Here is a 16,439-nt window from a genome sequence, read left to right on the forward strand (position 1 = left end):
AATCCAGAATTTGGAGGCTCGAGAACAGCGTTCAGAATCAGAGGCCTGTGGACCTGTGTGGTTTTGCATCATGAAATTAACTGTTCGTGTGACTCGGGAATTTAATTTAAAATGTGAATTTGGGGGAGCCACATTCTACTCTGCCAAGTAGACTTATTCCCTTGTGCTCAGGGCGAGAGGTGACACCATGGTGGTTAGGAGGCCCGACTCAAACCAGACTCCGGGGCTCCCATTTGTGATCTTTTTGTGAACTATAAGTGACACATGACATTATATTAGCGTCAGGTGCACAACGTAATGACCCAGTACTTGTAGATACTGTGAGGTGATGACAGTAGTCGGTCTGGCTGGTATCCGCCACCACACGGACTTATAGGACTTTCTTTTCTTGTGATGAGGTCTCTTAAGATCTGCTCTGACAGCGGCTCCCAGTTGCGCACACAGCGTCACTGACCGTGGTCACTGTGCTGCGACACACCCCCGGGGCTGACGTACTTTGTAGCTGGGCTGGTGTCGTGACTCTGGACCGTTGTGTAAGTTGCTCGTGCCTCACTGCGTCTCGTAAAGCTGAAGACTTAAGTGAGGTGCTACAGGTAGAGCCTGAGAACAGCTGGTGCTCCTCGTAAGGAGGTGGTGACCTTGAGGACCGCAGGGCTGAGAATCGCCCGGGGCGGTGCTCCCTTGAAGCGTAATTATGTTGTATTTTGATTTCCTTGTTAAAATGTAATTTGAAGTCAGTCCCCCCAGAAGGCCAGACCCATGGGGTCGAGTGATGGGAATGTGAACATGAGCCAACGGCGTCTTCCTTCAGAGTGACGTTTGCAGCCGCCAGCTTCGTGAAACCACTGGCCTGGTTTTGAGGAAATATCCCACAAATACCTGAGTAAGAAGCCAGAAATAGCCATCGGCACGGCCAAGGGAGCTAACATTGTTGAGGATTTGAGGGTAACTGTCCATAAGTGAAATGCTTCTTTTTTCTCTCTTGCCAACCTCAAGTTCAACCTCAAGTTGGCAAGATACGTCTTGAATTTTAGAAAATGCCATTCAGTCAACTTCTGTTGAGCACAGAGTTCACACGAGACCTGCAGATGTCAGGTCAGGGAGGTCCAGGGTCCTACGGAAGGGAGGGGCGCCTGGAGGACATGGCTCTGGCGGCAGTTTGGTGACAGGAGGGGAGACGGAGGCCAGGCTGCCACGGCTGCACGGTGAAGAGAGGGCACTGATGCTACACTAACTGAGTGAAGAAAATGCACATCTCGCCCTCGTGGGGCTCAGTCTGACACACTCATTATAGTTTTCGCCGGAAGGACAGCAGCAGGTGTGTGGGGAGGTCTGGGGTTGGTTATTATTTTTTTAACGTTTATTTATTTTTGAGAGACAGAGAGACACAGAGCATGAGCAGGGGAGGGGCAGAGAGAGAGGGAGACATGGAATCCGAATTAGGCTCCAGGCTCCAGGCTCCGAGCTGTCGGCACAGAGCCCGACGCGGGGCTCGAACCCACAGACCATGAGATCATGACCTGAGCCGAAGTCGGATGCTCAACCGACTGAGCCCCCCAGGCGCCCCTGGCTTGGTTATTCTTGAGACATGGGTACGTGAGCCTGTTTGTGGGCTGAGCTCTTTTCTAAGAGCTGACAGAGCACAGGACAGAGAGAAACGGGTCTGAGGAGATGGGGGCTGGGTCCTCTGCCCCCCCCCCCCACCTCCTTCCACGCAGGCGTGTGGACCGTAGCTGGTCTCCCGAGGAGCAGATGGACGTCTGAAGTGCCGTGTGTCTTCTCCCACTGCATCTGTCCCTGACACACTCCCGGACCAGGTCTGAACCAGGAGGATTTCACAGACGCTATCTTCGGCAGGGAGCCCTCTTGCCGCTCCTAAGCGGCCTCCTGTGTCCTCTCTGCTCCGCAGTTATGCGTCCCTGATCGCCGACTGGCCCGTCGTGGTCCTGGGCATGTGTACCGCGTTCATCGTCGTCTGTGCCCTGGTCGGGGTGTTAGTGCCCGAGCTGCCCGACTTCTCCGACCCACTGCTGGTAAGGAAAATGGCCACTCGAACCTCTTTTGCCCAAAATGACCTCAGAAAATTCAGTATTTTAATGCATGTCACATTATGTAATTATGACCCGTTTTAAAACCTTCTCGAGCTGTCGGTAGGGGTGCAGCTCTCCTTCCGAAGAGTAAACTTGTGCCATCGTGGTTACAGGCTCTTAAAAGGTCAAGGAACCCACTCACCATTACAAATCTGGAAATTTTACTCCTTGGCTCCCACATTTAAGCCAAAAATCAATAAAATGGAGAATCTGCATTCTATAAAAGTGTTTTTGTGAAGTCGTTAGGACTGAATGTCTCTTCTTTCCACCCAGAAGGAGTTAGAGGAACTTCAGTATTACTAAGAGAGAGCAGGGTCTGTTTTTAAGTAAACGTTCCTGTAAAACACTAACGTGCATGACATAATCTGATGCGACCGTAAGTTTTCATAACATCAAAGTGTTTGCTGGATGCTTAGGTATGAACTGGAAAGAGAACCTTCAGATACGGGTTTTCCTTGTTGCCGAGACGGCTAACGCAGCAGAGAACCAACCCCACTGCCTCGTCGTGGCGAGCAGTGGCTGCCGTCACGTCGGGCCACCCTTTCGGTGCCATCGGCCACGGGGCAGCGGTGGGGAGGGCCTGGGGAGGGCCTGCACGTCTGTGGACGTGGCTCTCCCGCTCCTAGAACTACACCGAGCCTACGTCACGTACACTAATGAGAGTTTGTGATATTTTGTCTCAGGGCTTTGAACCAAGAGGGACTACGATAGGCCAGAGACTGGTCACGTGGAATAACATGGTGAAAAACACAGGATACAAAGCGACATTAGCAAACTACCCTTTTAAGTATGCAGATGAACAAGCCAAGAGGTAATTATTCGTTAACTTTTACACAGAACATTGCTTAACGAATTCCACTTTTAAGCAGTATCTGAGCAAAATGATTAGATGCAAACGTGTGGCTCAAAATCTTTGCCACTGGATTTGTCGGCATTCTCACTGTCTTTTAAGATGTTGTTGCATTCGAGTGGAAAGTGAGGGTTTGGGTTTTTTCTTTTACAGGAGTGAGGAAGTGAATGTTGCTTGCTTACATTAATGCTAAATTTCAAGTGCTACATAGGCTGTGACTCAGGATACACCGTTACCGGTACACTTACTGGCCTCGAAATAGTCCTTTATTTGTAAATTCTTTTTTTTTTTAACATTTATTCATTTTTGAGACAGGGAGAGACAGAGCATGAGTGGGGGAGGGGCAGAGAGAGAGGGAGACACAGAATCTGAAGCAGCTCCAGGCCTCTGAGCTGTCAGCACAGATCCCGACACGGGGGTCGAACCCACAAAGCATAAGATCACGACCTGAGCCGAAGTCGGCCGCCTAACCAACTGAGCCCCCCAGGCACCCCTGCACATTCTTATTACCGCAAGTCCTCCATTGGCCGTCACACGGCGTTGTGCCAGCGTGGTCGACCGCCTTCCCCGCACGGTCACCAGCACGTCCCTGCCTCTCACGTTGTCCTTCCCTTTCAGCCACCGGGACGACAGGTGGTCCGATGATCACTATGAACGAGAGAAAAGAGAGGTCGACTGGGACTTCCACAGGGACAGCTTTTTCTGCGACGTTCCGAGTGAGTGGCCTCGCAGGTGAACAGCCCCTCGGGCCTCCCGGTGTTCGAGATGAGTGTGGTTAGACCGAGTCGGGGAGGAGGATGTGGGGGAGCTGAAGCCGTTTTCCTGCTCTGGGCCGGCCAACCACTAACCTGAACGTATTCACCTACAGTAAAAATCAATGAGAGATTATTGCATAATTCCATTCCGTTTTACGGAAGATAAAACATCTAGTAAAATTCTTGACCTGGTTGCCCCAAATTTCAAGTCCTCTTAAATTTCTTATATTATTGAAAAAATACTTTCAGTCAAGTAATAAGTACATATCTTTGGATTGAACCCTGAAATGCTCTACGTCATGAGAAAGCGTCTATCGACAGCTTCTCTGTGACTTGTTAGGCACTAGAGATAGAAGGATGCGCGGAATACCGTCCCACGGGGCCGACCCATAACGTGTGCACGGGACGTGTCCGGGTCGTAGCCACTTGGCTGCACAGACCGTGGCCTGGAAGAAACGTGAGAGCTTCCCTGAGGTCAGGAACCCACACGTTCGTGTAGAACCGCCAGGTGTTCGAACGCAGGCAGCAGATTCACTGACAGCTTCTCCCCGAGAGCGAGGGGCCTGCCCGGAGGAGCCCGGTCAGCCCTGGAGAGCGGGCGTGAGCACAGAGCTCCGCTCTCTCCTTCAGTGAACACGGGCCCCAAAGCCCTTCCGAATTCGGCTTTTTTTCCCTGTTGACACTCCCCCTAAAGCGTGTATTTTCCTGTCTCGTTAGAGAACTAGAGGACCTCGCTGATCTTGTCCAGCCTGAGGGTCTGTACTTTGGAAGCTGTTTCACAGCACAGTAACCGAGAGATGGAAAGAAGGAGACCAGGGAGGCTTCTGTCCTGGTCCCAGGGAGGAACTCGTGTGTCGTTTTCTGCATCTTGTTAGAAAAGCCGAAGTCTGGTCAGTCGACTGTCCTGGCTGGTTCCTCTAGGTCAGGTGGTGCTATGTGTTTCTGACTAATCAGGACAGACATCAGCAGACTCACGAGATGTGGCCCCTCTGTGTCAGCAGCCCACACACTACACTTGTGCCCCCGGTACGGCCCCGCCTGGAGGAAAGCCGGCCGGCTCCCTGGAGGAGGTGTTTGTTTCCAGGGGCTCATTTTGCTCTTCAAAACCAATCAACATAAGATAATGGCCATCTGATGAAGAGTTTACTAAAGAAAACTTCATAATCATGAATAAAAGCTCACGTAGTAAAGCTTTATTTACAAATTTGCAGATTGGTGTTCTTTTTTAGCACAGTTACACATTTCAGATAACGTAGTGAATCCACTCTGTTTTACTGAATGAAGTTCTAATGACTGAGGAGGCAGGAACAGCCCTTACCGAGTGCTGTTTTTCCTTTAATTCTCGCAACTGGGAGAGACGTGCTTACAGATCAGGAGCCCAGGCTCAGAGAAGCTGCTCATCCGGAGAGCTGGGACCTGGTCACACCAGGTCTGCTGCCAGGGCCGTGCTCCGTCCAGTCCGTCCCGCAGCCGGACTATTCAGAAACACACTCTGCGTTCGTGAGATGTTCCCAGTGTTCATTCTCAACTCTGGTGTAGCAGGGAGACTGCGGACCCAGCTGGAACGCAGCGTAGTTGGCGATCCTGGGCAGCCCGTGGTACCCGATTGCACTCTTGAGTTGTTTTTAGCACTCTTAAGTTGATCGCCTGGCATCTGTCATCCCTGGTTCGAAGCCCTGGAGAACACCCACGCTTGATGTTCAGCACAGCCTTCCTGGGATTTGTACGCCATTGTGGTGACGTGTTTCGAAATTAAGAGGGAGGCGTGCAATTAATTTCGTGCGGAGGGTTCTTACAGATTGCTCATCCGAATCATAGTCTGATCAGAAATAGGTTTGTTCTATGACTCCTACGATTTTTAAGACGTAGTGAGTAGACAAAGGCTTTGAACCAAAATAAGATTATGGCATTGTTTGCTTTCTTTTTTTACATTTTTCTCCTGGAAAATGGGGAAAGGATCCCCTGCTGTTACTGACTTGTGTTTTCCCGTTCGAGCTATTCCTGAAAGCGGAGTCTGATGGGCAGTTATAACCTTTCTCTTTCCTTTTTTCATGTCACCAGGCGACCGGTACTCCAGAGTGGTGTTCACAGCAGCTGGAGGGGAGACCCTGTGGAGTTTACCTGCGATTAAATCCATGTGCAGTATAGACAATGCAAGGGTATGTAAAGCAAAACTGAAATTCATTTGCAGCAAATAAGATTAGATTTTTGAAAGTCCTTTCCCTGCTGACGTGGTAACCGCTGGAACGTAAGTGTTCCTGGTGCCTGAGTCCCGGGGACCACCCTCCAGAGGCCGGCGCCCCACACTCCTACCTCCTCGGATGCAGGTGCCTCTGCGCCCCCATGTTCTTCAATAAAGAACTCTTTCTTTCCTACCCCTGTTCTCTGTCCAGTCTTTTATCTTAATTTCACAGCATGTTTCCTTTCTGTGGTCGTGCTCTGTCTTTCCTGAGCCACTTCTGTTGTTGCCTACTGAGGCGGCTGTCCGCGGCCTAACCAGGCAGTCAACCAGCAGGTCTTTGGGGCAGATTCAGGGCACAGGCTAGGGAAGGGGACATCGAGGCCTGTGGGTGTGTAGATGGCGAGCGCTCCAGTCCAGGGTGCCCTGAACTCTAAACCCCTCGAGGACAGAGGATACAACACAAGAAGCCCTCTGCTCTTGGGTCTCTGGAGCCGAAAGAGGTCAGCCCCAGAAAACGTGGGGTCGGCCTCCGGGCTCTGGAAGGGCTGTCAGCTCCGTGTGCTCAGAGGCAGATTCTCCGAGTCAAGACTGCCTTCGGGGCCACTCGTGCACCCGTCCCAGCAGCAGGGAAGGCGCTCACCGGTCTCCTAGCGTAACTCTTAACTTAGCCCGAAGTCCCTGCTTTGCTGGAAACCTGATCACGTGTCTCCTAAGAGCGAGCCTGACGCCCCAGCACCCCGCCCACGGGGCTTCTCAGGGAAGCAGACAGGGCTCTTGGGGGCCACAGGGCCAGCGCCCACCACGCTGACTCACGTACCTTCTGCGAACTGAGCGGCTCGCCCAGGTCACCTCTGGGCCTCATGACTCTCCTCATCCTGAAAGACTGTGCATCTCCTGCTGGTCGGGCCACCAGGGTTTTCTGTGAGGGCCATCTTCTGTCTGCCCGGCTCCAACAGACCAAAGTCACTGGCCACCTACAAACAAACCGAAGCGTCTTAATCAGCGGTCAGCCTTTGTTTGCCTTATTTTCTTCTCTTCTACAGCTCTCAGTTCATTATTCGGAAACTGTGGACGAGTCACAGCCCGTCTCGTATGGAAAGTTAACTCTCAAGGAGTAAACGCGCACAGCCCTGTTCAGCATGTGCGACACATCGCCCCCCCACCCCCAGCAGCCCCGCCACCGTGGCGCCCGTGGCTCCTGTTCACACATGGCTGTGTGGTAACCACGCTCACGGGAGAGCGGTGCCGCGACTCCACGGCTTCCGGTCCTTCCTTTCCCGCCTTTGCTGTTGACCTTTTAACCTTCCCTCCCCAAAGACTCTGAAGAGACCGAATTCCCGCAGCTGATTCATAGCTGGTGTTTGCTGGGTTTTGTTGGATTTGTCAGGATGTGTTCCAGACACTGGACTGTTTCCTTAAGTCCTTGTGATAATGTCGTGAATTAAATCCTACTGTTGGCCTGTCTTGTGGATGGGGAAAGTCCGTGCAGGTGGTCGGCGGCAGGTGTGGGATTTGAACCCAGCCTGACGTTAGTCTGTTTCCCGCCATGCGTCACGCTGCAGAAGACAACCACCCCTCTTCTGTTTTGTCTTGTGTTATCACACACGCCCTCTCCCACCGAAACGATCCTCACAGAGCCCTCGTGGCCTAGAAAGTACGTTTTTTTTTTTACAAGAGCAACAGCCGATCCTGTGAGCACTGCTGGGCTCTGAACGGACCCAGAGGCCCGAGGCCCGTACGCAGTGCTGTGGCACCACGGGAGTGGACGCTATCTCGTGTACGTGTGGGTGTGTGTCAGACTCTCTCAGACGATGAACGCCAGCAGGGCTAGGCAGCTCACAAAAAGGCTAAGGTAACAGAACTGAAGGGACAGCAACGGTGCGATCAGTACGCGGTGGCACGGCCGTGAGCCGCACTCCTCCCTCCTCCCTCCCTGGCAGCCAGAGCAAAACAGAACTCGCAATTGGTGACAAAAGTCAGGTAAACAGGGCAGCAAATGTGTTTTAGAAGACGCTCCCCTTCCCCTCATACTAATACGGGGAGCACCATCCCCGTGGCCTCCGTGGAAGAAGTGTGGCGTCCATCAGAGTCCTTAAGTTAAGTACCACCGTGCTTACGGGACGCACAGTATTCAATTGGAGCGGATTTCTAAACCGTGCCTCAGGCTGGCAGCGGGAGAATGTTCTGGCAAAAGCAATTTCTGCAGGGGATTAAAGCAGTAAAATCTAAATACGTGGCTTCCCAGTGGTTTGGCCTGATGCATGTGCAACATTTAGACTGTTGAAGGAGCGGTGTGCCCTCTTGTCTGTTTCCCAGCGTGCTCTGGTTATCAGGACCGGATGGCCGTGAGTTCGAGTTTGCAATTCCTGCGAGAATGTGGCAAGCATCCAGTCTCCTGAAAATCTGAGGAGCAGGCCCAAGATGTGCGTCTGCAGGAATGGTCAAGCCAGTTACAGATCACAACGACAAATGCATAAATAGGGGGTCGAGGCCCCAGAATTCCCACCTCATAGAGCAGGTTGTAATTTTCCTTGTTAAATGCTGTTTTCAACAGTGGCACACACAGCCTCTGCAGTGAGTACGGAACGGTAAACCTTCCTCGCAGAGATCGTGCATTCCCTGACACCCGACGTAATAACTGCCGCCTAGCAGCTCAGTCTGCAGGTGACTACCGTACCCTTTCCGGGTCTCCCGGGTCGAGACCCTTTGCAGAGCGTTATTTGTCCTGGTCGTGATTCACGCAAACTGTGCACACGCCGCGTGTCAGCCTCTCCCTCCTCCTCCTCCCCTCATCCCCCACCCCCGCCCTTGCGCTCAAGCAGCCATCAAGCTGGATGGGACCCACACCAAGGGGTACTGAGCAAGAGGGCTTAACGGCGGGTGCGATGACCGGAAAATAGCTGGTAATCGGGGTGAAGGCTCAGCGAGGCCACACGTGTCCCTTGTCACCTGCTTGTGTTTGCAGCGCACTGAGCTCAAACCCCAGATTCCCTTGAAGTTATGTGCCCCTGGTGCTCAGGATTCCGATGGGCTTTGGTTTCCAAAGCGAGTGGCTCCTGTTTCTGATGCTGCCGTGTACCGCCTGACACAATGCTGGTTTGCTCAGCGGACTCCCCGGATCTTCATTACCCTTTTCTGCCTTGACATCCCAAGGGACGCGCTGGCGGACGGCCATTAGACCCGGCGGGGTGTTTCCCGGGTCCTGACTCTGCTGGAAACCCTTTACCCTGATTCTTAGTCTTTGCCCATCATGGAACTTAGCACTCAAGCAACCAGCTTGTCAAAGAGATGTGAGATTTAGCGCCTAACACCCTGTTTACCGGGTAAGTTTTGTGGACACGTGAGCCCCCCTGCAGCTGAGTGGACTCCAGAAATGTGTGGTACTTGTGTTACAGAGGACAGCGGGGCCCTGCTGTGCCTCGTCTCCCTGGGTCCCCTGAGCTTTTAGTACAAGAGGGGTGTCACGTGGGAGAAGAGTGGATGAGACCCCGTGCTGATCGTCCTTCTTCTCTCAGCCTCTTAAAGTGCCTCCGGCCTAGCCAATAGCTTTACAAGTTAAGGCACCATTGAAAACTCTGCCAGTGTCTTCTTTTTCTCTCTTCTCTTGCTTCCTCCCATTCTAAGTCAGCCTCACCCCTGCTGCTCTCTGGAAATGGGTGTGTGCGCAGACCTGTTATAGCCGTAGAAGCAAAATGACTCCCTAAAACGTCCCGTCTGTGACTGACGAGAACAGAAAGGCCACCTGCTCTTAAATTACAAGAAATTACTTTCACTGAAAGTTCCCAGTTTGAGGACTTAAAAGATTTTGCAATCATTCCCGCGAATCTCTTTCTGAAAACCTGCTTTCTGCGTGAAGATCGCCTGCTTGTGATCTCTTTAAGCCCCACAGCACGACAAACGCCTGTGGGTCTCGCCATCCCCGTCATGAACAACCAAGCCCTTCAGACGTGGGTGCCCCCTCTGCAGGTTCACACAGACCCTTACACATCCCTGCTGCTTCCCCTGTTGAATTATAGCGACTTGAGCTTTTTATTTCTCTGCCTCACTGTGCGTAACTCAAGGGCAAGGATCGCTGTACCTTACTCTTCATGTGTGGGTTCTCAATAAGTGTTGTTTTTCTTTTGAGTGGATGGGTGGATGGACGGGTGGCTTGGTGGATGGACAGATGGATGGGTGGGTAGGTAGATGGGTGGATGGATGGGCGGGTGGGTGGATGGACGGATGGATGGGTGGTGAGTGGATGGACAAATGGGTGGGTAGGTAGATGGGTGGACAGATGGGTGGGTGGGCGGATGGGTGGACGGACGGGTGGGTGGATGGGTAGATGGATGGACATACAGACAGGTGGATGGACAGATGGAGGGGAACATAGGGCTTTACTCCCCGAAAGCCTAAACATTCTCTTGGACTCCAACCCTTTAGATTCAGGGTGCTGGCATCCAACTTGGGGTAAAGAGTATCAGTCACAACATCTTTCCTCTGTCCCTTCTAACCCTGTCAGGGTCCTCGAAAACTGTGTGGAAGGTTGGACATCAGCCAGCACCACCTTTGGATTTGAGGGCTGGTCTCCAGGGGCCCCACTGGCATGTGTTTTTGATAACAGCCATCAAAATACGACTGTCTTTAGTCTGCATTTATGTTGTCTAACTTTGTAATCTCTGGTCAGGCACACACACACAAACCCTGCTGTTACTTGAAAAGGTTATTGAAGGTTATTTTTTGCCTAGTTTTAGCTGCCAACTCTATTTCCTTTCTCTCTGGCGTGCGGTTATTTCAACAACTACACGTCTGTTCCTCTCAGCTGACGGCGGGCTTCATAACGGATGCATTTTCCTCCATCTGAAACTCAGACGTCGGGGCTACGTTACCTTTCTCCTGAGTCACCAGGCCGACTCCAGGGGCTGGTGTGATACTTCTCTGTGGGGCAAAACTGGTTATCTGCCATGAAAACCAGAGAGACGTGATCCCAGGGCTTCCCCTGTGTTGGCATACAAAGAATTAAATACTAATCATACCGGTTTATAAAATGTCAGATAATTATTGCTCTCTGGAAATGAGCTTAAAAATTAAGCCTTTGTTAAAATAACCATTTTAGTATGCCTGAATCATAACCCTTTGGGCTCATTTTTCTTCACCTTCAATAGAGTAGTCTTTAAAATTTTTTAATTATGGAAAATTTCAAATGTATACAGAAGCAGACAATGAATCCCCATGGTGGGTCACGTGGCTCTGATGCTTGGGATACACGTGCAGTGTTTCCTCTACACCCGCCTGCCAGGACTGGTCCCGCTCAGGGGTCTCGACAGCCAGGGGCGTGGGAAGCCGGTTCTTGGATGAGTCTAAGTACCAAAGACGCGCTCTGTCCCCGCGTTCCCTTTGCTTTGCAAAGATACTTCAGCATATGATTGATTAAGCGTAAAGGTGGAGTCATTTAATCCCAGTAGAAGAAACAGTCACACCCTCCTTGAACTTTGGAGTTTCCTCCCTGGAACAGCCTTTGATAAACCGAGATGAGTGGGCCACCTTCCGAAGAGAAGTCTCTGGCAGGCCCAAGAGAAGGGGGATATTTCCTAAACTGGCTCTCGGGAGGGGGCCACTCATGTAATTTGCAGGTTTGGGCGGTGGTGGGACAGTGTTCTAAATGAGGCGCTGTCCACACTAAATCCAGAACTGCCGTGCTTTCCCCAAACCCCAAAAGGAGTTTTATCCAACTTGAATAAGCCTTTAAGGATGCGGAAGAAATCAACGCCTGCTTATTTGTCTCATTAAGTGTACACATATAATTTTAAAAAATCAGAAACGTGGGATATTTTAACTGAGGACCATTGCTCCTGACGTCACCAGGGTCACTTCCGGGCTCGCGGACGGTTTTCTGGGGAATATCGTCTTGGCTTCCAGCTAAGCTGGCTGAGATCTAGCTCCCTGTCACCAGAGGTTTCATGCCGACGACCGGAAGCTTTAGGCAAAGCCACCCATTTGTCCCTCTGTCAATTGGACGGCTGTTGTCTGTTCTCTGAATTAATCCTGCAGGTGTGTATACGTAAGCCGCGTGGCCCGTCCTTTTTGTTGCTTTCTAAAGAGACTCCGAAGGCCTGCGTCCTGAAAAGGCGCTGACTTTGTCTCCTTAAAACCAAACCGCTGGTGGTTTCGCGCTCGCGTGTCAGTGCGCCGAGCAGTTTGCTGCCCCCCCCCCCCCCCCCCCCCCCCCACCTCCGACCGCAGCGCAGGCCCGGGGGACGCCCACCTCGTCCTAGGAGGAGGTTAACTAGCCCGTACGACGCCCCCGCCCCTCCGGGCCGCCTTAACTCGGACCTTTGAGGGAAGCGGTTTTAAACGCCGGTCTCCGCGTCTCTCTCTGCAGATCAGAGCCCACCCGCAGTTCGGGGACCTGTGCCAGAGGACCACGGCCGCGTCCTGCTGCCCCAGCTGGACGCTGGGGAACTACGTCGCCATCCTCAACAACCGGTCGTCCTGCCAGAACATCGCGGAGCGAGACGTCGCTCACACCCTGAAGCTGCTGCGGGCCTGCGCCAGGCACTACCACAACGGCACGCTCGGGCCCGACTGCTGGGACGCGGCGGCCAGGAGGAAGGGCCAGCTCAAGTGCACGGGCGTGCCGCGCAAGTGCACCAAGTACAACGCCGTGTACCAGATCCTGCACTACCTGGTGGACAAGGACTTCGCGGCCCCGAAGGCCGCCGACCCCACCGCGCCCGCGCTGAGGTACAGCATGCTCTTCTCCCCCACGGAGAAAGGGGAGAGCATGATGGACATCTACCTGGACAACTTCGTGGCCTGGAACGGCTCCGACGGCGTCACCAGCGTGGCCGGCATCGAGTTCGGCCTCAAGCACAGCCTGTTCCAGGACCACCTCCTGACGGACACGGCGTACCCGGCCGTCGCCGTCCTGCTGGTGCTGCTGGTCATGTGCGCCTACACGCGGTCCCTGTTCGTCACCCTCATGACCGTGTTTGCCGTCATCAGCTCCCTGATCGTCTCCTACTTCCTCTACCGCGTGGTGTTCAGCTTCGAGTTCTTCCCGTTCATGAACCTCACCGCGCTCGTCATCTTGGTCGGGATTGGCGCAGACGACGCGTTCGTCCTGTGTGACGTCTGGAGCCACGCCAAGGGCGACAGGCCCCACGCGGGGACGGCGGAGACGGTGGGCGTCACCCTGCAGCACGCAGCGCTGTCCATGTTCGTCACCAGCTTCACCACGGCCGCGGCCTTCTACGCCAACTACGTGAGCAACATCACCGCCATCCGCTGCTTCGGCGTGTACGCGGGCACGGCGGTGCTGGTGAACTACGTGCTGATGGTCACGTGGCTTCCGGCCGTCGTCGTCCTGCACGAGCGGTACCTCGTCCACCTCTTCAGCGGCTTCCGACAGCCGCAGCAGCAGTCCGTCGGCAAGAGCTGCTGGGCGGCGGCTCGCCGGAAGTGCCGCCGGCTGCTGTTCGCCGCCTCCGAAGCCTCGCGAGTTTTCTTCGAGAAGGTGTTGCCGTGCGTGGTCATCAAGTTTCGCTACGTCTGGCTGTTCTGGTTCGTGGCCCTGACCGTGGGCGGGGCCTACGTCGTGTGCGTGAACCCCAAGATGAAGCTCCCCTCCCTGGAGCTGAATGAGTTCCAGCTCTTCAGGGCCTCGCACCCCTTCGAGCGCTACGACGCCGAGTACAAAAAGCTCTTCATGTTTGAGCGCGTGCACCGCGGGGAGGAGCTGCACATGCCCATCACGGTGGTCTGGGGCGTGTCCCCGGAGGACAACGGCGACCCCCTGAACCCCAAGAGCAAAGGGAAGCTGGCCCTGGATGGCAGCTTTAACATCGCGAGCCCTGCTTCCCAGGTCTGGATCTTGCACTTCTGTCAAAAGCTGAGAAACCAGACTTTCTTCCACCAGACGGATGAGCAGGATTTCACGAGCTGCTTCATCGAGACGTTCAAGCAGTGGATGGAAAACCAGGACTGTGACGAGCCGGCCCTGTACCTCTGCTGCAGGCGCTGGAGTTTCCCCTACAAGCAGGAGATTTTTGAGCTGTGCATCAAGAGGGCCATCATGGAGCTGGAACGGAGCACGGGGTACCACCTGGACAGCAAGACGCCGGGGCCGAGGTTTGACATCAACGACACCATCAGGGCCGTCGTGCTCGAGTTCCCGAGCACCTACCTGTTCACGCTGGCTTACGAGAAGATGCACCAGTTTTACCAGGAGGTGGACGCGTGGATCTCCAGGGAGCTGAGCTCGGCTCCCGAGGGCCTCAGCAACGGCTGGTTCGTCAGCAACCTGGAGTTCTACGACCTGCAGGACAGCCTCTCGGACGGCACCCTCATCGCCATGGGGCTCTCCGTGGCCGTGGCGTTCAGCGTGATGCTGCTCACCACCTTGAACGTCTTCATCAGCCTCTTCGCCATCGTCTCCATCACGGGAACCATATTTGTCACCGTGGGCTCTCTCGTCCTGCTGGGCTGGGAGCTGAACGTCCTGGAGTCGGTGACCATCTCCGTGGCGGTCGGCCTGTCTGTGGACTTCGCCGTCCACTACGGGGTCGCTTACCGCCTGGCCCCGGATGCCGACCGGGAGGGGAAGGTGATCTTCTCCCTGAGTCGCATGGGCTCCGCGATGGCCATGGCCGCCCTGACCACCTTTGTGGCCGGGGCCATGATGATGCCGTCCACGGTTCTGGCATACACCCAGCTGGGCACCTTCATGATGCTCATCATGTGTGTCAGCTGGGCTTTCGCCACCTTCTTCTTCCAGTGCCTGTGCCGCTGCCTCGGGCCCCAGGGCGCCTGCGGTCAGATTCCTTTACCTGGGAGACTCCAGTGTGGCGCCTTCTCCCACGCCGTGTCCACGAGCCCCGGGGACAAGGGACAAAGCAAAACACACACCGTGAATGCGTACCATTTAGATCCCAGGGCCCCCAAATCCGAAATGGAGCGTGAGTTTTATGAGTTAGAGCCCCTGGCGTCCCGCAGCGGCAGCGCCTCCGAGGAGACCCACATCTGCTCCGAGTTTTCCGACGGCCCCGCGAGGAGCTTCGGGATGCCGGTGCGTGCCGCGTACGGCAGAGGCCCCGGGGGCGATGGCGGCGGTGCCCCGTTCCCGCCCCCTCTCGAGCAGCACGCCGTGTGTCACTTCTTCTCTCTGAGTCAGACATGCACTTGTCCGGATGCCTACAGACACCTGACGCCTGGCCCGCATGCCGGCCAGCAGGCGGGCGACGGCCTGTGTCCCCAGTGCGCTGCCCCCGCCGGCAGCCTCGTGCACGTGCAGAAGGGCGCACACCAGGCCCCCGAAGGCTTCATGTGCACCATCCCGCACGTCCATCACTGTCCCTGCCTGCAGGGCGGAGCGAGGCCACCGGGACCGCAGAATCCTCTGCCCACGAGCTTGGTCCTGCACCCCGTGCAGCACATTCAGGCCCCGGAGAAGACCCGCGCTCACGGTCTCCCGAGCGTGGGGCACGTTCCCCCGACGGTGGGGCCGTCGGCCTGTGTCTGCAGAAGCCCTGGGTCCCCACGAAAAGCGCGTTGGGATCCTGAGAACAGCCAAAGGGGGCTTGCTAGGAACAGAGACGTCGGGCACGCGGAGGGCGGCGGAGGGGCCAGGAACCGGGGCTCGGGTCCAGGGGGCCAGACGGACCAGACAGACGGGAACGCAGGGCTGTGCTTGTCACAGGATCTGGAACAGCCCGGTCAGAATGAGCCACACTTTGTGTTTAACCGTCTAACGGGGGACGCGCAGCCCGGGTCCTGCCCAGAGGGCGACTCTGCAGACAGTGAGGCCAGTGAGCCCCCTGCGTTCACGCACTCGGAGCTCTCTGGTGAAAGTTTGTTGATAAAAACACTCTAATAAATACAGTGCTAAATTCAGAACTGATGCCTTTCAGTTGTTCCTTTGAAATGGAGGTAAAGCCCGTAAGTGTGGAAAGGGAGCCCCAAAATGGCAGGAACAAGTTGCACTTTGTCAAAAGTCATGGAATATTTTTATATTTTTTATGAGAAACAACAAACTCACATTTCTAAGGAGCGTTGTCTGATTATTGGATTTTATGTTTTCAAACAGTACAAAGTTCATAAAGTTTTTTACCTTTATACCCGGCCTGACGAGCGCCCGTCCGAGTCTCTGCCGCCCCGTAGCCGCGAGCCACAGAGCGAGGGTCTGAGGTGCCCGGAAACGCGGGTCTCCCGGCAGCAAGGTTCCCCCCGATACCCTGATCTGGGCGTTTGGTTGCCCCGCGTAAATCCAGACTTTATTAGAGCCACCTTGGCTGGGGTCCAGGGACTACACGACAGTGAGGCCTCACTTAAAGATCATGTGCCCGGCGTATTAATGGTGCATTCTGCCCGTCTGCACGAGTAGACTTTCCACGAGGCCAATAGCTTGTTTACATCCAAATGGGGGACTTCACACTAGCCACAGTGTACGATCGTTCCCTTATTACACCTGATAACCCGGGGGTGGGGGCTGCGTCCGCATCAGGCCACGTGTCCGGCCCGGAGAGCACACGACAGGGCGCATTTGACTGACGCGGGTAAGACGGACCACGGCCCCTCGAAGCTTT

At 54.5% G+C, this 16,439-nt stretch overlaps 1 protein-coding gene across 4 annotated transcripts in view; it reads left to right on the plus strand.

Moving 5' to 3' along the window:
- The window catches only part of DISP1 (dispatched RND transporter family member 1), a 190,594-nt gene extending 174,844 nt beyond the window's left edge, over positions 1 to 15,750 (plus strand). For 3 of the 4 annotated variants that reach the window (XM_030301992.1, XM_032591885.1, XM_030301995.1), the window contains 5 exons: positions 1,910 to 2,033; positions 2,774 to 2,901; positions 3,559 to 3,656; positions 5,757 to 5,854; positions 12,239 to 15,750. In XM_030301992.1, the coding sequence (XP_030157852.1) occupies positions 1,910 to 2,033; positions 2,774 to 2,901; positions 3,559 to 3,656; positions 5,757 to 5,854; positions 12,239 to 15,727 (3,937 nt within the window). In that variant the 3' untranslated portion in view covers positions 15,728 to 15,750. Of the gene's footprint in view, positions 1 to 1,909; positions 2,034 to 2,773; positions 2,902 to 3,558; positions 3,673 to 5,756; positions 5,855 to 12,238 lie in introns of those variants that run through there. The other variant, XM_030301996.1, reaches the window with a different exon arrangement.
- Positions 15,751 to 16,439: the final 689 nt, after the last annotated feature.

The sequence above is a fragment of the Lynx canadensis genome, chromosome F1 (genome assembly GCF_007474595.2).
Source record: "Lynx canadensis isolate LIC74 chromosome F1, mLynCan4.pri.v2, whole genome shotgun sequence".
Taxonomy (NCBI): domain Eukaryota; kingdom Metazoa; phylum Chordata; class Mammalia; order Carnivora; family Felidae; genus Lynx; species Lynx canadensis.